The sequence below is a fragment of the Triturus cristatus genome, chromosome 8, assembly GCF_964204655.1.
Source record: "Triturus cristatus chromosome 8, aTriCri1.1, whole genome shotgun sequence".
NCBI classification, from domain to species: Eukaryota; Metazoa; Chordata; class Amphibia; order Caudata; family Salamandridae; genus Triturus; species Triturus cristatus.
In genome coordinates, this window is record NC_140591.1 from 1,379,109,507 (window position 1) to 1,379,134,170 (window position 24,664).

Consider the following 24,664-nt stretch of genomic DNA (forward strand, 5'->3'; position numbering starts at 1 on the left):
AGCACATCTTTCCCCATCGAGGCGAACTTTGTATATACAACACATGCAAAGTACTAATACATTTATAGTATTAAAAACCATCTTGTCAGTCTCCTCCTTCCATAGTAATTCTTAATTCCTCTCACATCCTCTACTCACCTACCCATTCTACATACCCTCCCGTTCAACATTTACCAATCTTTTATTGTCACGTATAGTTTGCCAAGGTTTACCAATTCCCTTGTGTCAGAAATTCCCAAATGTCTTTTATGCACATTTTTAATTGAGAACTTTTGAAAACTGAAGAAAACAGTTACACACCTTATTGCACTCAAGGCATCAATTAAACCTGGCTAGTACACTAATATAGTGTGTGTTTTAAGGCCTTGGTTTGTCCATGGTAAAGCCAAGCTCCAGAGCCTCTTCTGTGACCTGGATGACATACCTAGCATGCCCTTTTTTTAGGCCTCGACTAGGCAGCCCATGCGCTGTCTCATTGAGACATGTTGTATTTACTCTTGGGCTTACAGCCCGCCCATCGTTTTTAATTTGTTGCTTTGCGTGTCCTTTGCAAAGGCTTGCTTCTCTGTGATCAATATTTGTTATATGTCCCTCCTTTTTGTGTGTCAACCCCTCTCATGCAGCATGACCCTATCACTTGTAGTCTTGCCATTTTGTGCATGTAGGTTTGTTTACGGAACCTATTTGTTTCTTTTATTTCTGCTCCTGTTTTCAGGATGTCGACTTTTCTTCCCGTGTGGTCTTATTTGCTTTTTGATCCAAACTTGTTCGCCAGACGGGAGTTCAGCACAGTGCTAACAAACTTAAATGTAAAAAGCATTGTGAAATTGCATCAAACGCAATTTCTCAACAAAATGCGTTCACTCAATGGGTGCATTTTGACAAATGAAAAAAGCAGTCTCAGACCCTCAACGCTTCATGGTATCAGTTTGGCGTTTGAATAAAGCTTATGATTCCCTCGCTACCCCAATTCAAAACACCTCAGACCATCCACTACACTAGATCCTTACACCCAACGTGGGGTGAGAAAACTCACCATGTCCGCAACAAGCTGCACCTTCTGAGTCCTTAGCAACAGCAAAATGCACCAGGGCAACAAGTATAGGAGAGAACCCCAGAGGGAGGATAAAACTGGCTTACTGGCTGTGAACACCAGACACAGAGAAAGGACTGCACGCTCTCACTGAAGAGAATAATACTCAAACACTCCATGACAGACCATTCGCCAGCTCATTAGCCAAGCAACCATTTTGAACTAGAACAACAGTATACAATCTTCGCGGTCTGAGGAAAATGAAAAGACATCCATCATCACTATAACCATCTCAGACTAACACGATGACACACAACCTATCACTAAAATAACACCATGGTTGCCAATAGTTTTATCAAGAGAGTTTAATATCACTTGCTAAAAAGTGTAATGCAGACTAGCTAACCCAAAGTGCTGAAAGTAAAAGAGAGAGCCTGTTATAGTTCTTCTTCTAAGTCTTAATGTAAACTGTCTGGGATGGCTAAAAAATTGGTCGAGCAAACGAGTATTTTATACACATGTGTTCTACTTAAGTCGTGAAGAAGTCTTCAGTAAGACAGAGGCATGGGTAAGAGCTGTGCTTCTAACTGCGTAGTTTTCCTATTTATGTTATGTTAATTTGGATTTGTTAAGCGCTTAATACCAAAAGGTCTCTAAGCGCTGTAAGAAGAGTAGCATTGAGTCTCTGCAGTGCACTGACGATTAGGCCCAGGCTTCTATGAACAAGATGGTTTTTAATTGATTTCTGAAAGGGAGAAGGCGGTTTTCCGCACGGAGTTGGCTAGGTAGCTTGTTCCAAAGAGTGGGGATGAGGGAGGAGAAGTAGTTGAAGCTTGGGCAGTATAGCAGACTCCCAGTGGAGGACCTGAGTAAGCGCCTTGGCACGTATTTTGTGAGTCTTTGTTTGATGTATGTAGGGGCTTGGCCATAAATGGCTTTATGGGCGATACACAGGCCCTTAAATTTAGCCCTTTGTTTTACAGGAAGCCAGTGAAGGTGTTGGAGAAGAGCAGAGGCTCGCGTATGTCTTGGTAATTTTAAAAATGAGCCTAGCAGCGTCATTCATAACTATCTGGAGTCTTCTAACTAAGAAGTCAGGAAGTCCAATGTACAGGGAGTTGGCATAGTCAAGACGAGCCAAGATGATGGCAGATACAATAGTTCTCATGGTGGAGAATGAGAGAATAGGGGAGAGCCTCCTGAGTAGTCGGAGAAGGCCCACACAGGTGCCAAAAACCATGGAGACTTGGTTGGCCAGGGTAAGTTTGTCATCCACTTTGATTCCCAGGCTTTTAACCACCGGGATCGGGACTGGGGCAGCGCCCAGCTCCTGGGGCCAGTACAGAGAGTTCCACGGGTTGTGGTCATCCGACATGGCCAGGACTTCGGCTTTGTCAGGGTTGATTTTAAGTGAGTTGGCCGTCATCCAGTTGACCGTAAAGCGTAGAATCTCTTTTGCCCAGGATTGTGCTTGAGGGGAGTTCTCAATATGGAGAATGATCTGAGTGTCATCTGCATAATTGAAGATCTGGCACTCCATAGCCGACAGGGCCTTGATTAGAGGACTGAGGTAGATATTGAAGAGAAGGGGTGAGAGTGCGGATCCTTGCGGGACTCCACAGGAAATAGAGCCTTTCTTACCAGGAATGCCTATGTGGATGCTATTTTAGCTGACCTACTCTACTTCGTGGTAGCAAAGCATTGTCTAGCCACTTGAACTTAGCTGCTGGACACCTGAAATAGGTTGAGTCTCTTGTTTTAATTTAACTTACCCCCACTCCCCACTTCCCTGTTTCTTTTTATCCTGTCCCTCATTCTTCGCCCCCTCCTGCTCCATCTCTTCAATCTCAACCTAAAAAGTGGTATGACGTGGCCAGCGCTGACCACTTTAGATCACTTTTTATGTATACATGAGGGATGTGTAGCCCTTGCATGGCAGCTGGACTTTATGTGTACTGTCAGTAGGATTCTTGAAACCAGCGGGTCTATTTTGGATAGCTCTTGGTTTACAATGGTCCAGAATGGGCAGTGGTTAAAGCTTCTCTAGGCAGTGAAAGTACACTGTCTGCATTTCTGTTTTGGAGTGACGACCCAGACACCAAAGTGTGGAAGGATGGAGACAGAGATGCCCAAAGATAGTCTATGAGGAGAGGATAAGATTTTTCTGCAATGCCATTTGGTAGATGGTGTGGAAGAGAGAGTGAGTCGGAAGATTCTGCTGTTAAGAGTGAGGACATTTCTAGGGAGGCTTGCTCTTTTGTCTTTCCTTCATTGTTGCTTCAGGAAGGCTAATGACAGCAGGTGCGGAGAGTTCACACTTCATGGTGTCCTAACTGCTGTGAGAGCCATTGCCTTGCTCAAAAGCTGTTTCTGCATGAGAGCCAGCAAAATGACAATTGAAAGGGAACCACCTCAAACTGGTTGCAGAGCATTATACAGAACCTTACACAGTGTATACACATCTCCTGATTGGACCATAATTATAAAAGAGTGACCCAAACCATCCCACTTTATTCCACTTTCAAACTCGTTCACTGACCAAGGAAGAGAGTGTTCCACAGAGTGTTTGAAATACTTCTGAGAGTGCTGAGACACCACGGCTAATGAGCATACACCAATACATTCATTATGGTATCTCACAAGAATCTACAGTGGTATACTACTGTAATGTGATATAGACATTGTTCTTGAAGTACAAAGATACATTCCCCATGAAATGCCACACTTTAGTCACTCTGCAGTTTCCAATTGAAGGACTTTACCTTCAGGTTCTGTTTTTCATTGGGGTAAATTTATGAGGACAAGGCTTTTGCATAAGACAAACGTAGGTGTACTGGAAAAGCGCTCGTAGAGAAAGCTAAACGATTTTGTCTAAACAGTGAAGAAAACGAGCATGCACAGAAGACCAAAAATGGCAATATTTCACTAATCTGACACTGCTTGGAATTTGCAATAAGCAATAACATTGTACCCGTGGTGTCAGCTATACACTTTGTGAGAAATCGACTGTACATTGGAGCTATTGCTAAAACACATATCTGCTTGGCACTTGTTTCGTGAACTTCACCTGGTGAAATGTGAGTCAATAAATGGGCATGCCCAGGAGTTTGGTCTTTCGAAACATGGCAAAGTTGAATTGCTACAGCTCAGGGAAAAGTTCATGCGCAATACGAATAATTAACATTAAAATCAGTTACACAAAACAATGCTTGCTGGTGATAAATGTCTACTAGCTAAATCTTGGTACTCACCTGGAACTACAACTGTTGAAACTTTGATGATGTATTACATTATGGGTATGTGTGGCAAAAGTATGTAAGCCTAAAAAAAGAGGCTGTGGAGAGAGCACAGGTGTGGTACAAAGCAGGAAGCAGGTTCATGCATGTCTTTAAGAAATATCAGTCTTTGGGCCACTTCTTGCCAGCAAGGAAAATGTTCCTACAACATCTCAATTCATGCAAACTGTAAGGAGGCACCCACTGGCCAAACTAAAAAGATTCTCATACATGTCAAAGTGATGCCCAAGCGCCTTCAGAGACCTTGATAGCCTCCTGGTGGCACTGGTCTGGGCAGGTAAGTGCAGCAGGTTGGGCCTCCAAATTCATAAGCTAAAACCTACACAAGCAGGGCTGGGTCTTCCGGACCTTGAGCTTTTTTACATGACATCACAGCTGCAACGTGGGGCCAGATGGTGCGTACACGTAGATAACTGGGAGAAACGTCCCTTGGCCCGGGCCCCAGAAATGGCACACCTGCCATCAATATTGATGGGGGGCATCACAGCAAAATAAAACGTACCCATTCATAGTTCAACACGTCACCGGGGCGAGGGGGAGTGCCATCAAGAAGGTGTTCCAAAAAGCGTAGTTTTCCAGAAAGCTCTTGATATTGTGTATACCGAAGTTTGCTGACTATTGTCATGCGTTATCCTTGGCTGGGTAGAGAGACTGGGATGTGAGTTGCTTCGTGACCTACAACCAGAAGATAACTGTCTTACCTTTGAAGAAGCACAGGAGTCGTTTGGGGTGGGCCAGGGACAGCTCTTACAATTTGCCGGCCGACCAGGGTAGCGAAAAGACTGTGGCCTGACTTTCCGGGTTCGCCAAGAGAGGCCTCCATGCCGGGTGTGATATTGGAGTTAGATCCTTCAGGAGACTGGTGTCCCATATCTATCGGGCCAAAAAGGAGGACTGGCCGCAGGCTGCCTACAGTGCTTTCGATGACTAAGAGGCGGAAACACAAAAACCTATCCCGGATGCAGAGTGGAATAAGGCCTGCACCCTGGTGAAGGAAGTGTCCAGTAATGTGTAAGCCAAATGAACAAGTTACTTACCTTCGGTTATGCATTATCTGTTAGAGACTCTAGCTGCAGATTCCTTACCTTTGAATTTCCCTGGCGTCAGGCTGGATCCGGAAACTTTTGCTGAGCAATACCCCTTGCGTGTGCTATCTGGTGGCTCCACTCGGCTCCGCGTAACGTCATTAGCGTCGTTAGCATCGGTTATGGTGTCACGGTACCTATATAGGCAGCACCCAGGCGCGCGGACGTCAGTACTTTTCATTCTTTTCCACACCAGAAGCGCAGAGCCATGAAGTAACCCTAGCTCTACAATATCAGTCCGCACAACGGGGAGGCATGGGTAGGGCTGTAAGGAATCTGCAGCTTGACAGAGTCTCTACCATATAATGCGTTACCGAAGGTAAGTAACTTGTTCATCTGATAGAAACTTTTAGCTGCAGATTCCTTATCTTTGAATTAGATACCCAAGCCATGCCATTCAGGCGAGGCTTGCGGATTAATACCTCAAACTAGCACGTCCTGCAGGACTGTAGGGGCAAAATGCCCATCTCTGCACACTTGATTGTCCAGGCAGTAATGTTTGGCAAATGTGTGCAATGATGCCCACGTTGCTGTTTGACAGATGTCTAGGACTGAGATACCACGAGCCAAGGCCATAGTCGCAGCCTTTCCCCTGGTGGAATGGGCCCTTAATCCCTCAGGGGGCTGCTTCTTTGCCAAGGCATAGCAGATCCTAATGCAGAGAACAACCCAGCGAGAGATGGTCCTTTTCTGCCCTGCCCTTCCCTTCTTAGCTCCCATGTACCCCACAAAGAGTTGGTTGTCCACCTGGAACTCCTTTTTTGCTGTCAAGGTAGAACGACAACGCTCTTTTTGGATCCAGTCAGTGGAGATGCTCCTCTTCCTTAGAGGGATGCGGGGTTGCAAAGAAGGTGGGCAATATGATGGATTGACCCAGATGGAATGGGGTCACAACTTTTAGCAAAAAGGAAGCCCGGGTGCGAAGCACCACTTTGTCTGGAAAAGACATCAGATAGGGAGGCGAGCAAGATTGCACCTGCAATTCACTTACCCTCCGGGCAGATGTAATCGCCAATAAGAAGGCTCTTTTGATGGTCGACAGCCGAAGGGGACAATTGTGTAAAGGCTCAAAGGGAGCATACATCAGGTAAATGAGGACCAAATTAAGGTCCCACTGTGGCATAACAAAGGGTGTGGGTGAAAACGAGCGAGTCAGCCCTTTTAGAAATCTATGTATAATAGGAGACTTAAAAGAGAGAGGGCTGGCCTGGCAGCCGCAAAAAAGCAGACAGAGCAGAAAGGTAACCCTTGAGAGTTCCCAAAGCAGAGCCCAGTTGGGCATGGGTCAGAATGAACAAACGAACTGTAGAAAGAGAAGCAGAAAGAGGGTCAACAGACCTTTCTGTAAAGAATAATACCAATTTCTGCCAACGTCAGGTGTATACCGTCTAAGTGGACGGCCGCTAAAATAAAGTTTCATACTTCGGGATCAAGGTCAAAAGCAATCAACTGCTGCTGCTCAATCTCCACGCATGGATGCGCAGAGTTGACAGGTTCGGGTGGAGGACATTCCCTTGCTGCTGCGACAGAAAATGCTATCAAAGGGGCAGCCTGATCTGAGGATCGATGCTCATCTTCAGAAGCTCTGGATACCGGACTCTCATCGCCCAGTCCAGAGCAACAAAAATGACTTGGGCCTGGTCAATCCTGCTATTCTTCAGAACCCTGGGCAGGTATGGGTGGAAAGACATACAGTAGGCCTGAGCACAACTTGCGATGAAAAGCGTAGCCGAGCGATAGCCGCCGCGAAAACTCCAGTGCGAAGTAATGCTGATACTGTGTGTTCTTTTCGGAGGTGAGCAAATATACCCAAGGTTCTCCCCACTGCTAAAAGAGACATTGCGCCACCTCCGAATGGAGACGCCATTCATGATCCACTAGGCATCGATGGCTGAGTTTGTCTGCCCTGGCATTGAGAGAACCTGCCATGTATTGTACCACCAGGGTTATGCCCTGCTGTTCCAGCCATGTCTAGAGATTCAGGGCCTCTCGACAAAGGGTTTACGGCCCCACCCTGCCCTGCTTGTTGCAGTACCACATGGTGGTGGTGTTGTCCGTGAACACCTGCACTAACTTCCCCTTGACAGCAGGAAGAAATGCCTTAAATGCCAACCGAATCGCTCGGAGCTCCAACAAATTTATGTGGAACACAAACTCTGCCGGAAACCAGTGTCCGCTGAGCTCATCCTCTCCTAGATGGCCGCCCCATCCCAGAAGTAACGCATCTGTCACAACTGTGAGATCTAGTTGGGGAAGGGAGAGGTGTCTGCCACTGACCAAATCGCAGTTCGTCAACCACCACTGCAGATCTTTCGTAGTCCCTTCAGAGATCCGAACCACATCAGTGTGATTTCCTTGATGCTGTGCCCACTGAAACTTCAAGTCCTAATGCAGAGCCCATATACGCAACCTGGCATGCTTTACTAGCGGGATGCAGGGGGCATGGACTCGCTGCTCGGGAGGATAGACCGAAAACTGCACTATGTCCAGAACAGCTTAATGGTTCAGTCCTCAAGTGGTTCTCTACCTTTTTCCAACACAGAACCCAGCAAAATACCATTTTCGATTGCCTCTCTAAACCTAGACCTATCTCCCTTGGTGTCCCCCAGGGATCTATACTCTCTCCCTCTCTTTTCAACCTCTTCATGGAACCTCTAACCCTCATTAATCGGGAATCAACTACCACCTTTACGCCGATGACACCCAAATCTACTGCAAGATTAAATCACGTTCTGATATCTTACACCTCAATGACACCCTGATTAAGATGCAATCCTGGTTCCATCGCAACCACCTTAAACTTAACCCTAAAAAAAACGAAATCATCCTCTTCTCACCAAAAAACAACCTGCTTCCCATCCAGTCCTGGATCTCGGACCTTAATGCTCTCAACTGTTCTCTCACCTTTTCCAGCTCAGTTAAATCCCTCTGGATCAACATTGACCCGAACCTTAGTCTCATTTCCCACATAAAAAAATGCAGCTAAGGGTGCTCTCCTCACACTATATCACCTCAAGAAAATAAAAACCCTTCATTCCTGCTGAGGACTTTAAATCTGTTGTCTAATAACTTGTCCTGTCTAAAATCGACTATGGTAACGCCATCCTCACGGGAATACCTGAAATCCACTTAGCTCCATTCAAGTCTGTCCTCAACCTTGCTGCTAGGCTTATCACAGATTGCAAACGATTCAATCACATCTCTCCTGCCCTCAAATCACTCAAATGGCTCCCCGTTGAAGGCAGATCCACCTACAAAACCGCTTGCATCATGTATAAAGCCCTTCATCATAACACCCCTCAGTACCTATCAGAGAAACTCCACAAAGCCGGCAGCTCCAGAGATTTGAGGAGCACCGACACACTCGCTCTCATTCCCCCCCTGTTTAATAAGAAATCCACACATTCACGTTCCTTCTCTGGAAATGTGCCAACCATCTGGAATTCACTCCCCATAGAATTACGCTGCAACCCCTCCTACTACAGCTTCAAAAAAGCCCTGAAATTGCACCTTCTCAACTACTACTGGGGTCCTTAACCCCTACACTCGATACATGTCCCTATTCAGCGTCTCACTGTTTTGTCGCACACTCATCGATCCGCTGACTTCCTCCTGCCCCCCTTCTCTCACAATCTACCCTATCCTACTTCCTTACCCTCCTATTCCACTAAGTCTTCTTTTTGTCTTTGCCCTCATCTCTCTGTCCTGGCCCCTCCTTACTAATCTCCTGACGGCCTCGTCCCCCCTCATCCTACAGTCATAACATTTAATCTTTCTTCCCCTCTCATTCAACCTTAATCACCTTTTTTAGCCCTAGTCCTCACTGACCCAGTGCTTCTTCACCCTTCCCCTTTTAATGTCGCCCCCATCCAAGATTCCCCCCCCTCCCTTTTTCAGCCTGCCCAACCACACTTGCTGTCTTTCACTCTTTACTCGCTATATTATATTGTAATTCCGGATGTCATTAGTCTTCGGTACTCATGTGTGTCAGTGTTTCTATTGACCTTATTGGTCTGTATTGTTTTCCTTTGCACTAATGTTACCTCACCTCTCTTGCATTACCACTCTTGACACGCTATAACCTAATGCTTATCTTAATGTAACCATGTAAAGCGCTCTGATACCCTAGGGTCCAGCCAGCGCTACATAAAACCTTTTCAATAAATAAAATAAATAAAACAGCTCCGATGAAAGGGAGTGTCTGAGAAGGAGTCAGGTGTGACTTTGGCACGTTTTTTGAGAACCCCAGCGAATGCAGGAGGTTTGCAGTAGTCTGAAGGTGGGAGACGACAGCCTGGGGCAAGGACGCCTTCAACAGCCAGTCGTCAAGGTAGGGGAAGACTGACATCCATAACCTGCACAGATGAGCTGCGACCACTGCCATCACCTTGGTGAACACCTGAGAGGCGCTGGTTAGGCCGAAGGGGAGCACTGTAAACTGAAAGTGCTTGCGGCTTATCTTCAACCGCAGGCAACGCCTCTGGCCCAGCAAAATGGGCATGTGAAAATACACATCCTGCAGGTCCAGCGCTATCATACAGTCTCCTTAATCTAGGGCAGCCAAGACCTGAGAGAGAGCATCTTGAATTTCTCCTTCATGAGGAAGAGATTGACTGTCCAATGATCTAAAATAGGCCGTAGCCCCTAGTTCTTCTTCAGAATCAAAAAGTAGCAAGAACAACAGCAACTGCCTACTTCTGAAACCGGGACCCTTTCTATAGCACCCTTGGCCATGAGAACTGTAACTTCCTCCTGGAGCAAATTCAAATGATCCTCCGTTAGCAGCTCCTGATTTAGCAGAATGGGAGGAGGAAAGGAAGAGAATATCCTTCCTGAATGATCTGTAAGACCCACTTGTCCAATGTTATGGACAAGATGATGATGGAGTCTCCCTCCAACTGGAGTAGTGTAATCTTGCAGAGTTAGACTAGAAGTGATTGGAGGCTGCGGCTGCCAAGGGCAGGATGGCCAGCAACATGTGGCTTCCATTCCTAGGCCGAATGAACCGCATCAATGTCCCTGCACAGGTTGAGAAGCCTGTGCAGGACGGTGACTAGGACAGGGCTGACGCGGCTGGGAACCCCTTTCGTTGCCATAAAAGGAGCAAAAGGTAGACTGCCCACGACGAGTAGTAGAGAGGCCCAAGGTTCTGGCCATAGCTCGAGTCTCCTTGACCTCACTAGGGTCGAATCTACCTTTTCCCCCAAAAGACGTAACCCATCAAAGGGCATGGTCATCCGATTTGCCTGGATATCACCAGAGAAGCCAATTGTCCTAAGCCAGGCATGGCGCCTCAAGGCCACTGTCGTGGAAATCGATCTGCCCAGCGAATACGCGTATAAAGGCCACACCGGATGGTGAATTTTGTGGCATCTTTCCCGTCCTTAACAGCTTGAGAGAGAACAGCCTGGCCTCCTCTGGGACTTGTGGCAGCACTTGCGCAACCGTCTCCCAAAGGGAGTGGGAGAAACGGCCCAATAAACACGCAGTATTCACAGACCACAATGCCAGGCTGGAAGAAGAAACATTTCCTTCTCAAATGAAACCAGCCTCTTGGAATCCCAATCTGGAGCGGCAGAAGGGAACGCGCCCTGGGATGTAGAGACCTGCACCACCAAACGTTCTGGGGTGGGGTGTTGGCTGAGGAACTTTGGGTCGCCCAGATCTGGGCGATGGCAGCGGGCGACTGTTCTATTTACAGGAGCCCCTGTGCTAGGCTTGGACCACGTGCCTAGAAGGACATCAGTAAGTGCTTCATTAAAGGGCAAAAGGGGTTCCGAGGTGGAAGCCCCAGGCTGAAGCACTTCGGTCAGAAGATTAGTCCTGACTTCCACTGAGGGTAGCTCTAGTCCAAGGAGCTCAGCTGCCCTCTTAACCACCATGCAAAAAGAACAATTGAAGGACAGAATGTTAATCAATGTCAAACATTCACCCCAGTACAGAGATCTGGGCCTAAATCCTTCATTTTTTTGTTACCCATGCCATTCCAGCTTAAACCCAGCCATATGCAAATCAGTCTTGACCCTGTTACCCATGAGAACAGTCCAGACCGTACTGACAGGCCAGGTTGTCCCTGGACTGGAAACAAGCATTCAGGGACTGGTTTCGGGGCATCACCCCTCATCAGCCAGACTAGCTTGACTCCAGTGGCATGGAGAATAAAGGACCCAAGCCCAGCTTTTTTCCTGTCCAGGGAGGACCTGGCTTGGCAGTTCGGGCTGGACTGTTCCCATGAGGTACAGGGTCAAGACTGAATGACATATGGCTGGGTCTAAACTAGGGTGGCATGGTGAGCAAAAGAATGATGGATTTAAACCATATCTATTGACTGGGGCAGAATGTTTGATCTTCTCCGCATTACAACCATCATCTGTGTGTCTTTTGCTTTCTCACACTTAGTGCGCCGGGTATGCCTAGACATAGGTCCCGGGCTCACTGTGTCACTGGATTCAAGCTAGTCTGGCTGATGAGGGGTGATGCTCCGAAACTGGTCCCAGAATTCTGGTTTTCGGTCCAAGGAGGACCTGGCTTGGCAGTGCGCGCAGGACTGTTCCCATGAGGCTCAGGGTCAAGACTGATTTGCATATGGCTGGATCTGAATTGGGGTGGCATGGTGAGCAAAAGAGAGATAGATTTAATCCGGGCCTATTGACAGGGGGAACATTTTTGATTTGCTCTGCATTCCATCCATCATCTGTGTGTCTTTTGCTTTCTCGATCTTAACCATCATGGCATAAAATGCCCCCTACTCCGTAGCCACGATTGGCGGAGAAAGCATGCCAGTATCTGGAGAAGTGTCCAGTCCACTGGCCTCCCCAAGTTCCCCATACCAGTCCAACTGTTCTGCAGAGTCATTCTGGTGATCTATAGGGTCCACAGACCCCTCCCATTCCTCTCTCAAGCCTAACACATCCACATGCTCAGGCAACAACATAAAACCTCTGGGTTCAATCGACATCGGAATCGGCGTTGAGCGACATCATTCAGGCTCAGTGTCATTGGGATGAGGATGGGGCTGGTGCCGCCGATGGGTACAGGTGGCACAGACTTCGAGTCCGAACCAGATCCGGGATCGAATCCCGGAGGCCCCACCAGAGCCTTGGCCAGAGCAGACTGTGTCAATTCCGACAGAGCCCCTTCCACCCCCGCGGGGCCTGAAGCCTCACCAGAGGGGTCAGCCCACTCAAATACGTGGCACATGGCCTCATAAGAAGGTCGCTCCGGCTCCTGGAAATGGGGGGAGGCGCAAAGTCGACCCTGGCTCCAGCTCCACAGAACCGTGCATAGAGCATCGGTGCTCCTTACCTCCTTTGTCGACGGACGACATTCGAGTTGAAGACAAAGTCCCCTTGTACTTCTTCTTGTGCCTCTTCCCAAGGTGTCCCGACGACCTCGAGTGGGACAAAGAGGACTTTGGGCTCTGGGAGCAGTTCAGCGACCTCCTATGACCTGTACCTCGTGGAGTCTCGCTTGATGGCATTGGCTGTTGGGCCCCAAAGAGCTTCAAAGCCCGCTCCCTCAAGGTATTCAGTGCGATGGCCCGACGATGGATTATGGTCGCACTCGAGACACCATAGGCATACAAGGTGTGGATTGGTGACCGACATTGTGCGGGGGCAGGCTCCGCACAGCTTAAACCCTGTCTTCCTCAAAAACATCCCTTGCACCTGATGAAAAAAATACAAAAGTTGACAAAACTTTGAGAAAAAACCTGTTGAAATGCGACATAGGGGTAGCTATTTCCAGATCGGTACTTAATTGGCGCAAAAAGAAAACTGAAGTCCGCGCGCCTGGGTGGCGACACCGATGAAGACCTCACGCGGAGCCAAATGGGGCCACCCAACAGCGTGCGCAAGGGGTATTGCTCAGCGAAGGTTTCTGGATCCAGCCTCACACCTGGGAATTTCAAAGGTAAAGAATCTGCAGCTAGAAGTCTCTATGAAATCGAATAATTTTTACTTCCTACATCAAGCGTAGTTGGCCCCTACAAGACTTAGTAAAATATACCCCACCATCACGGACGAGTGCCTGAGATAATGGGGAGGTGGAGTGAGGTTCATCCATATGATATAGGGTTGTGGCAATTTATCTCACTATTGGCAGGGGGAATTAACCACTTAAAACCACAGCTAAGCACTGTCTATTAGGCCTTTTTCCATGCTTTAAGGAAGGCAGGGTGTGTTACAGGTTTGCCCAACTGGGAATCTTGTTGGCTAAGCGAAGGGTAGCCATCCGATGGCTATCTCCTACTGGACCCACGATCCTGGCATGGACTAGGTACATAGTGAATTGGGCATGGGCATAACTGAGACGTATGAGAGAAGTTTGTATGGACGAACAACTGGAGGATGATTGTCAAGAGTGGCAGAGTATGGCGCATGACGGGGTGAAGGGGAGGGGAAGGCGCAGACCGCTGAGGAAATGGATGGACAGGCACAGCCCTGTGATGAGGCTAGTGGAAGGTGTCCTTTATAGTGCGACAATACCTGGGCTGCGGAGTATACTGCCAAAGCTATGCGGAGAGCCCAGAGACGGGTGTTAGAGCTGAATGGGGTCCTGCACATGGACCCGTTACTGGAGGTTGAGACACTATGTGCACCACCACTGGGGATGCAACCAACAAGGGACCACGGGCGAGACTTATGAGGCCCCATTATGGGGAGTAGTGTATCTATCCTGAAGGTAACAATATGAAGTTGACTGGAACTCATAGCAGAACGCATTGTAACCTCAACACATTGGCACAGTGGCAAGTTATATGTTATTGCGTTACTGACAGTGCCTATGTCATTTTAGGAGCTTATTTGTATTACATGATTAAACTTTTTTTTAAAAGCAGTTAAAAAAAAGGTGATGCCCAGCACTAAAAACTGTCAATTTAGCAATGGCATTTGACAGCAAGTATGGACTAAAGAAAAATAAATCTCTCATAAGCTAATAACTAAACATGTGTAGGTCGTCAGGAGTTACTGTGTTAAGAGTGACTTTTGTATGTAAAGATGAAATGTAATTTTTGGATTTATAATCACCTTATGGGATCTTTGCTGATCTTTTTGAGAGCCTCAATCTTTATCTAATGGACTATGCAAAACTGCACCTATGTATCTCTATTAGTTCTGGAGCTGGATTCATTTGTTGACCTGCACAGTTTTGCAACAGCCTTCAAGTCTCAAAGAGTATGATGATATATGTAGTAAATAATATAGACTCACATGCCCTTTTATTAAAAAATTGCTAAAGGGTAAAATCCACAAACAAACATAAAATACACCAATGAAGCATTTAAAATAGTTTCTTAAGCTCTAATCAATACGTACTTGGGAAGAAGAAGCTTTGAAGAATGTCAATAGTAATTTCCATGCAAGAAGATATCCTAAAACATAACAGAACTCTTCAGTTGACGGCTGTACTAGTACAAATTCTCCAACTGGAATGTCTTCTAGAATTTTATCCATTAAATCTTCAAGGGTGGCAAGGACAGACATGAGGGATGCTGGTGGAGAGCTAAAATATACATGCAAGAAGATTAAATGTAGTAGAATAAATAAGTGCCAACACAAGTGCACATCTGATCTGCCAATGTACCTTAAGAAGAACTCCAATGCAAAATGTTAATAACAGCTTTTTTCACATATCGCTAGAAGCCCACTGGCCAGCTGTTAATAGAGAGGGCGTGCTCCCCAGCATCCTCCACGTTAATAATATATGTGAGGAAGGCAGTGGGAGCAGAGCATAAATGTCATTAGTAAAACATAACACAAGTCTAATATATTCTGATGGCAGCATCTAGAAGCCATTCACAAGCAACAAATTATTTTCTCTCTTACTAAAGCTCAACAAAGGATACATAAAAGGTATTTCATTCTCTGCCTCTTACTTTTTGGGACCTAATGAGGGCAATTAAGACACAGCCTAAATTATTTGGTTGTACAGTGAAATTGGCAAAAATATTTATTACATAACTATAAAACTTTTTGATATGCTAGAAATGTTGATGTTGGATAAAGCGGACATAACCAACCAAGTCACACACCAAATCTTTAGATCTCCTTGCCAGAAGATCTGAGACTCACTCCTTCTTTCATGATCTTATGTCAAAAAGTTAGAAGGCTACTTAATAAAAGTACACCTACTAACATGGTGATCAACCACAGATCAAATCATGTTTTACATTGATCTATCACTCTTCTCTAGTAAGGCTGTTCTACTGTATTTGCATTTATATGTTATTGTATGTACAACACTCTGCTACCTTGAAGTTAGGAAGACACCCTAGAAGTAAATTAAAAAAAACATAATAAATAAATATGCACCAATGGATATATCCATCCCCCAAACTGTAAGAAAGTCAATAAACCATTAACTAAATTCCACTAGGCAGCCAAAAGGTGTTATTTACTTTCCATCACCTTCAACCTGTGTAGATCTCTAAAAGGGTACCCCGACGTAATAGAAACCATGGCACCATTCCAGAAATGCAAATATTCTGGTCGTCCTTAAAGTGGTGACTGTACAATAAGTCTACAATCTGAACCATATCCGAAATGATTTCATAAACTCAATTCCATTAGAAAAACATATACTTGTATATAACTACATAAAAACATACAGACTAGGTTCCTCTTCTTCATCACCATATGATTTCAGATCTTCATTATCGTACTGAGGCAACTCTGGCATTACTCTGTAATAAAAGTTAGAGTATTACTTTTAAATATTTTTATGCCACATCTCAAGTCAAGTCAAGTAAAGTTTTTTCCGACTGATTTTTTAACAGTCATAAAAAGCAAATAAAAAAAAGAAGAAACCAATAGGACATTATCACAATATTAAACAATTTTAAAAACAGTGATCTTATAAAAACATTAAAAGATCAGATGTTATTAGAACAACAGCCCTAAAATCTTAAAAACATCAAAAAGGCTCCTTATGTTAGACTTCACTTGTCAAATACAACTTCCTTTGAAGGAGTACCATCTTAAGAAACACAGCTGTGCACCAGGTAGTTTGTTCGTTCTCCATCATCTGAAGTCTAATTAATGCAGGGTGGCATTGCCGCAATCCCTGTAATTTTAAAAGCGGTAAAATCCATGCTTTCCTCAAAACATCATAACATTTAAAAAATAAAACCAAATGGATTGTGGACTGGGTAGAAAGATTGTCTCATGGTCAAAAAGGCAGCTCCAGCGACCAGTTGTTGGTTTGTGGGAAGGTCACAAGTCTGTGGACAATATTCAATCTAAACCAGGTCAGTAACCGTCTGTCAAAGCTACCCGGCAAAAATGTGAGGTAAGGTTCCATGTGTATTGCAGTTACAGTTAGCTGATGTTGCCTTACACTGGGTTTTATAATTTCTCCTGACAATCTTAGTATACCCATTGATTCAAGACACTCCTTTTTTAAGGCCTTTCTAGAAATCGCCTGTTAAACAGTAGGGTCAGTAAAGTATTCTGGGTGCCCTATATCCTTCATAAAATCACAGATATACTTTATCCAGGGGATCTTTAAGCCAGTCCTGTATGATTTCCCTATTTAGCTTAGGCTGATCCTTTGACCAGATTCTGTGCCATAAGAGGGCTGGTTCTATTTTAATAAGGTCTGAGATGTAAGGAAGACCTAATTCTTCATGACAGGCAAAGAAAGTGGTACTAGGTGGCACCGACAGTAGATATCTTAAAAAAGAATTTTCACCAATTTGTATGGGGAGGATATTAGCAATACCCCATACTCCCACCCCATTCATTGTATTAGTGGTGCACTTAGCCTTATAGATTTGGATAAGCTCACACGGGGGCTTCCTGCCTAACCTTCTTGAGAATGACCCCACTGCAGATGTAGTCTTGAGAAATGACAGTTTTTTTGCAAGAATAGCTTGTGCTCACGAGTCCCCTTGGTTAAATAAAATACCTAGGTAGGAAAAGCTTTTTGTCTGTGCTAATTTTTGACCGTCCATGAACATGGTATTCATTCTTTGTACCCCACGGCCACAGCTCAAAGTAAAGGTCTTAGAAATATTAGTGCTAAGCCCCAGGTCTTTCATAAAAACGTTAAAACTATCTAGATCCTTCTGAAGTCCAATTTGGGTTCTAGACATTAAAACTGCGTCATCCGCATTCACGGTAGGGAAATCTTGATTATTCCTAGGAAGGATTTGGCATATACCGTTAGTGTACAAATTTAAAAGACAGGGGGCCAGGACGCAATAATCCGTCCTACAACCTTGACCATCAAGTCTACTAAAGAGATCGGCCTGTAGCACCCAGGATCATCTTGGTTCCCTTTTTTAAAAATTGGATCTATAATGGACTCTATCCAAGTTTTAGGTAGTGGGGCTATGTAACTGGTGTTAATCAACTGAGTTATAATGGGGCTCCAGAGTAAGGTGTTTGACTTAAAGAGATCCACGGGTACTCCGTTGGGGCCTGGCGCCTTACCGCTCTGACTCACTGATCGAGCTCTTTCCACTTCCTCCAGGGTAAACTGTAGATCTGCATAGTTAGTTTGCTCCCCTGGCGTGTCACTAACTTGGGAGTGGGGATTCATCTGCCCATTATAAATCTTGAAGAAGTGGTTAATCCATTGCTCCTTTATTATGGCTATTTCAATTGTAGGGTCGTCCGTAGATTGTAGGAAAGGGGTTTTTACCGCTCTCCAGAAGGCAGCACTATCTTTCAATTGTGCTGTGCTACGAAGAGATTGCCATGCTTACCTTTTCTGGATGCATTCATTAAGAGCCCATCTACACTCTTGTCTCGCCTGTCTGACCTTGATGAGGTTTCTAGGTTGCTTGTGCAGTTCCAGTTTTAGATTAGTGAGTGCACGTGTATATTTTTGGGTAAACCATCCTTGTTTTTTTACTTTATTACTCATTTGCACAAATAATAAATCTCTCACACCTGCTGAAATTTGCTGAAAAGACAGTAGAATGCTATCTTTGGGGGCTGATTCACTCAAACAGTTTTCAATATCCGTAGTGCATTTTGTTACCAATTGTTTTGTGACGCCTTCAGGGTCGACCTTTCACCCCCGCAAGGTACAGCCATTAGTTCTATTGAGTGTTACTTCCCCCCCCATTACTGCAACATTATCTGTTTTGGAGAGCCTATGTGATGGCAAGTTAACCTCTAGGCTTAATGGAAAGTGGTCACTCATGGGGTTATCCACCACCTTGAAAGAATACAGCCTGTGTGCATGGTTAAGTGAGACCAATATATAATCTATAGTGGAGGATAGACCTCTTCCATTAAATGTTGAGGGCATAGGAAAAGGTCTGGCCACTAGGTCATTAACAAAGCCTAGCTCCATGCTCACAATCAACTCGTTAAACAGCTCCCCCATCACTGTATGACAAAAGTGTGTGCTACATATGCTCTCCTTGTCAATATTGCTGCAGATCCTACTATCAACATGAGAACATAGTTCACAATTAAAATCACCCCCACAGATTATCAAGGTTTCTTTTCTGCTAGCAGTAATAAGTGAGTTAAGTTCACTACCGAGTTTTTGGACAACATTACCACAGTTATCTGGGGGAATGTTGTTGTAAAGATTAACCCCAAAAATACATAGGGTTGGATTTTCATGTATTTTTACTAACTGGTAATATCTGTTCCCCTGTTCAACCACGGTTGACTGTGTATCTTGCTGCGCAGCCCTGCAATGTTCCAGGAGATAATCTTGCATGGAGAACAATCACCGCTCGGAGTACTTCTCGGAGGAAACGGACTCAGAGGGGCAGGGATACATTCTGGGCATGTGCATGGGCCAGAGTTGATGGTTCTCTGGGAGGTTCCCTCACATTTATTATGTGCGATGACCTGGGATCTACTGTCTCTTGTGCTACAGAGCGATCAATAGGTCACAAAGTTAATCATAAAGGCATAATATTAACCGGAAATGTAGGTGTGTGTTGTGTGTGTGTTTGTGTGTGTGTATATGGAATAGGCTACTTACCAGTATGCATCTGTTCTTGGCAAGTAGAGCTGCAGATCTACACACTTTTGCATAGATCGCCATCTGGTGTTGGGCCCGGATGTTTGCAGTTTGTTTTTCCTCTTGGAAAGTCTTTGGAGGTCACGAGGTCGGTGAATCCTCCCTTGGATCGTATTGCGCATGGGCTTCGGCTCCATCCTCAGATTGTTTTTAGCCAGCAGGGAAAGATGGAGCGTAGTAATAGCAGTGAAGAAACCCATGTGTTGTATCTCAATAAGATAGACTGGAACAGATACAGGTAGCCGGGGAGGCGGGTGGGCGTGTGTAGATCTGCAGCTCTACATGCCAAGAACAGATGCATACTGGTAAGTAGCTTATTCCGTTCGAGGCATATGAGCTGCAGATTACACACTTTTGCATAGACTATATAGCAGTTCCCAACCTTAGCGGCGACCACCGGTATCTGTTGCAGTGGTTTGAAATAGCGTTTTTAGTACAGCCTGGCCCACACTAGCTTGTTGCTTGGTTTGCACATCTACACAGTAATGTTTAGTGAAAGTGTGCGGTGTTGACCACGTAGCTGCCTTGCAGATATCATCTAATGGGATGTTCCCTAGAAAAGCCATAGAAGCCCCTATCTTTCGTGTAGAGTGGGCTTTAGGGGGAACAGATAGCGTTCGTTTTGCTTTGTGGTAGCAAATCTGTATGCATTTTACAATCCACCTAGCTATCCCTGATTTTGAGATGGGGTTGCCTGTGTGTGGTGGAGAGAAAAAGACAAATAGTTGTTTGGTCTTTCTGAAAGGTTGTGTTCTCTGGAAATAGTAAAGTAAGGCCCGTTTAACATCTAGCGTGTGTAGAGCCCTTTCTGCAACAGTTTGAGGTTGCGAGAAAAATACCGGTAATTCTACCGATTGGTTTAGATGAAAGGGGGAAATGACTTTGGATAGGAATTTTGGGTTGGTACGGAGAACAACCTTGTTCTGGTGCATTTGGAGAAAAGGTTTTTGTATGGTAAGTGCTTGTATCTCACTGACCCTTCTAAGTGAAGTGATGGCTACAAGAAAAGCTGTTTTCCATGAGAGAAATTGCAGTTCCCATTTATGCAAGGGTTCGAAGGGCGGTCCCATTAGCCTTGTGAGAACCATATTTAAGTTCCACACAGGTGAAGGTGGTACTCTGGGGGGAATTATTCGTTTGAGGCCTTCCATGAAGGCTTTAATGGCAGGCACTCTGAAAGTGATAGGTGCTGTCTGTTTTGTAGGTAAGCGGTAATTGCTGCGAGGTGTAGCCGAATGGATGTATATGCTAGGTTACACCTTTGTAGATGGAGCAAGTAGCATATGATGTGCTGTATAGATACGTCTAGAGGATTGATTGTGTTATTATGGCAATAAACAACAATTCTTTTCCACTTGGCAGCGTAGCAGGCTCTAGTGGTAGGGCGTCTAGCTTCTCTGATGACGTTCATACAGTCAGGGGGAAGGTTAAGGTATCCAAATTCTAGGATCTCAGGAGCCAGATCGCAAGGTTGAGCTGAGCTAGGTCCGGGTGTCTGATCTCTCCATGGTTCTGGGTTAGGAGGTATGGTGAGAGGTGTAGCTTTTGGTGTGGTACTACGGAGAGTTCCAGCAACGTGGTGTACCACGGTTGTCTGGCCCACGTTGGAGCTACTAGGATCAGTGTGAGGGAGTGCTGTTGTAGCTTTCGCACCACTAATGGAATTAGTGGGAGAGGTGGAAAGGCGTACGCAAATTTGCCTGACCAGTTCATCCATATCGCATTGTCTTTGGACAATGGGTGTGGGTATCTGGCGGCGAAGCTTTGGCATTTTTTGGTTTCGTGGGTGGCGAAGAGGTTTATTTGTGGATGCCCCCACATCTGAAAGAACGGGTGAAGAACCTGTGGGTGAAGTTCCCACTCGTGGATCTGCTGCGTCTGTCTGCTGAGCAGATCCGCCATGGTGTTTTGGACTCCTGGGACATGTTGGGCTAGGAGAAAGATTTTGTGTGGAATTGCCCATCTCCATATGCTCTGTGCTAGTTGAGAGAGCTGTGGAGAGTGTGTGCCGCCTTGTTTTTGAATGCAGTACATGGCCGTCATGTTGTCTGTGCGAATGATGACTGCCTTGCCTAAAATCTGTGTTTGAAAGAATTTTAGGGCTAGGAAGATTGCCAGTAACTCCAGATGGTTGATATGGAGTAACTTTTGTTGCGGCGTCCATGTGCCCTGCGAGGTGGAATAGATGAGCTCCCCAGCCGGAGAGCGATGCGTCTGTTGTTAGTATTATTTGTGGAACCGGGTCCAGGAACGGTCGACCTCTGGAAAGATTTGTGGTGTTCCACCACTGCAGAGAGCGATGGGTGCGACCGTCTACCAACACCAGATCTGTCAGTTGCCCCTGGGCCTGGTTCCATTGGCGCGCTAAGCACTCTTGGAGTGGACGCATCTGGAGTCTTGCGTGAGGCACTATGAAAATGCAAGAGGCCATCATCCCTATCAGTTGCATAAACACTCTTGCTGGAAGGGAGTGTTGAAGTATGAATCTTTGACGCAAAGCCTGAATGCTTGCAATCCTGGCCGGATTGGGGTAGGCTAAGGCTTTTGAGGTGTCTATGGTGGCACCGAGGTATTGCTTTATGTGGGATGGTGTTAGCTGGGACTTTTGGTGGTTCGCCGTGAAGCCTAGCTGGTGAAGTAGTTGGATTGTAGTGGCGGTGTGGTGTACACATTGGTTGTAGGACGTGGCTTTTATCAGCCAGTCGTCCAAATATGGGAAGACGTGAATGTGCTGTCTTCTGAGGTGTGCCACCACTACCGCTAGGCACTTGGTGAATACCCTTGGTGCTGTTGTGACCCCGAATGGGAGCACCTTGAACTGGTAGTGTTGCCCGTCTACTACAAATCTGAGGTACTTTCTGTGGGCATGGTGTACCGGAATGTGAAAGTATGCGTCTTTCAAGTCCAGTGTGGTGAGAAAGTCATTCTGGGAGAGGAGCGGAAGTACCTGCTAAAGTGTTACCATGTGAAAATGATACGAATGTATGTATGTGTTTAGAGGCCGGAGATCTAGAATAGGTCGTAGAGTCTCGTCTCTTTTTGGTATTAGAAAATATAGGGAGTAGACCCCTAAATTTTGCTGATTGGCGGGAACTTGTTCTATTGCCTGTTTTTGTAGGAGGGAGATTACCTCCTGTTTTAGTAATGTGGAATGTTCTTGTGACATTGGGCGTTGCCTGGGTGGAATGTTTGGGGGGGTAGATGTCAATTCTAGGCAGTACCCTGAGCGAATAATTTGGGTCACCCATTTGTCTGAGGTGATGGTCTCCCAGACTTGAAGGAACTTTTGTAGCCTGTCCCCGACCGGAATGGGATGGTCTGGAGGGAGCGGGGGAAAGTCATTGGGTAGGCGGTGTGGCAGAGCGGGCGGTATTTGTTTTGCCTCTGCCTTTATTGTTATTGCCTCTATAGCCACCTCTTTCATAACCCCTTGTGAAGGTGGACTGAGCAGGGATTTGTAGGAAGTGGACGCACTATCTGAGGAGTAGCCTCTAGCCGTACCCCGAAAGGAAGAGCGGCGAAAAGAGCGCCTAGGAGGGTGTGACTGCAGGACTCCCGTAGATTTCGCCGTATCCGTGTCATTCTTCATTTTCTCAAGGGCCTTATCTACCTTTGGACCGAATAGGTGTTCCTGGTCAAAGGGATGGTGGAGGACGCTAGTGTTAATGGCCCTGGAGGCTGTGTCTGCTGCGTCTAAGGCACAGCGTATGGAGGTGTTAGTTATAGTCTTACCCTCTTGAATTAATTAATTGGCCCTATTTTTGTATCTTTCTGGGAGGTGGTGCATTATGGTTTCTAATTCATCATAATGCGCTCTATCGTATCTGGCCAATAGCGCTTGAGTATTGGCGATACGCCATATATTGGCTGCCTGTGACGCAGTGCGCTTTCCTGACGCGTCCAGTAGCTTTGACTCTTTGTCAGGTGGTGGTGCGTCGCCTGACGCCTGGGAGTTTGACCTCTTCCGTGCAGTGGAAACCACTAGGGAATCTAGTGGCGCTGGTCCTTTGATAAAGGCAGGATCTGTGGGAGCAGCTTTATACTTTTTCTCTATGCGTGGGTTAATGACCCTAGCCCTCTCTGGCGCATGTTTTATCACCCCCTTGAGCATAGGTAGTATGGAGGTAGACCTATGTGCGGTATCAAAGGTGTCGAGGAGGAAATCCTCCTCTACTGGGTCAGTGTGTAGCTCTACCCCGTGATAATGTGCCGCCCTCTGAAGTAGGTGGTGGAAACCTAATGAGTCTTCCGGTGGAGATGGCCTGGAAGGGTAAAGGTCATCTTGTGGGACGTCTGGAATGTCTGGATTATTGTAGTTGTCCCATGGGTCTGGGTGGGGTCTTGGGGCACATCCCCTGGATCGTAATATGGGTCGCCCTGATCATCATCGTCTGGAGAGGGGGTCGGGGAACGATGAGGTGGGGGCGGAGGTGGAGAGGGTGGAGGAGGTGGGGAAGGCATTCTGAAAGGGGAGGTAGCAGAGTCCTTCCTCTTTGGAGGTGGAGGCAGAGCCGGTTTGTCCAAATGTCTCTTTTTAGAAGAGAGTGCCAAATGTCCAGTTTTTGGATCCTTGGTAAGAGTCTTTTGCAAGGGATCCGGTGTAAACAGTTCCTGTGACAAGGTTTGTTCCGTCGGCGCAAAAGGTTTCGGGGCCGATGACTTTTTAGGCTTGTCCGTGCCGTGCTTAGCACTGGGCTTGGGAACCTCCGATTTCTTGGTCGGCGCTGAGGTGGGCTTCGGCGTAGAAGTGTCAGTGCCGAGGGCCTTATGGGGTTTGGTCAGTACCGAAAGGCTGGGTTTCGACACCGAGGACTTTGGTGCAGAGCTCGGTGTCAAGGTAGAGGCCGGTCTCTTTTTCGGTGCCGAAGTGTGTTTCTCGGCACCGCTGGAGGGCTGGCTTGAGCCCGAGCCGCCGGAAGGCTTATTTGGCTTCTTCACCGGGCCCGAAGGTGGGGTGTTTAAAGCAGTGTCTCTGGTCTTGCCTAGGCCCGGAGGGGGTATAGTACTCATGACCCTCTGCGCCGGGGTGATGTCCTCCACATCTGAGTCGTCGGCTTCGGAAGCGCTGACGAGGTCCTCTTCGGTGTGCTGCTGTCCCGGATCTTCGACGTCGTCCCTGAAGAAGTCGACCGGAACCGAGGTCGAGGAGTGCGCCATGTTTCGTCTGGCCCTTCGATCTCGAATAGTCTTTTTCGATCTGAAAGACTTGCAGGCCGGACAGTCTCAGCCTCGTGTTCCGGGGAGAGGCAGAGGTTGCA

The 24,664-nt window shown here is 46.3% G+C and overlaps 1 protein-coding gene across 1 annotated transcript in view; it reads right to left on the minus strand.

Annotated features, from left to right (window-relative positions):
* The window catches only part of LTN1 (listerin E3 ubiquitin protein ligase 1), a 452,785-nt gene that overhangs the window by 53,760 nt on the left and 374,361 nt on the right, over positions 1-24,664 (minus strand). The window contains exons 24-25 of the mRNA XM_085623083.1: positions 16,024-16,098; positions 14,732-14,918 (exon numbers count right to left, since the gene is read on the minus strand). Of these exons, the coding sequence (XP_085479209.1) occupies positions 14,732-14,918; positions 16,024-16,098 (262 nt within the window). The remainder of the gene's footprint in view (positions 1-14,731; positions 14,919-16,023; positions 16,099-24,664) is intronic.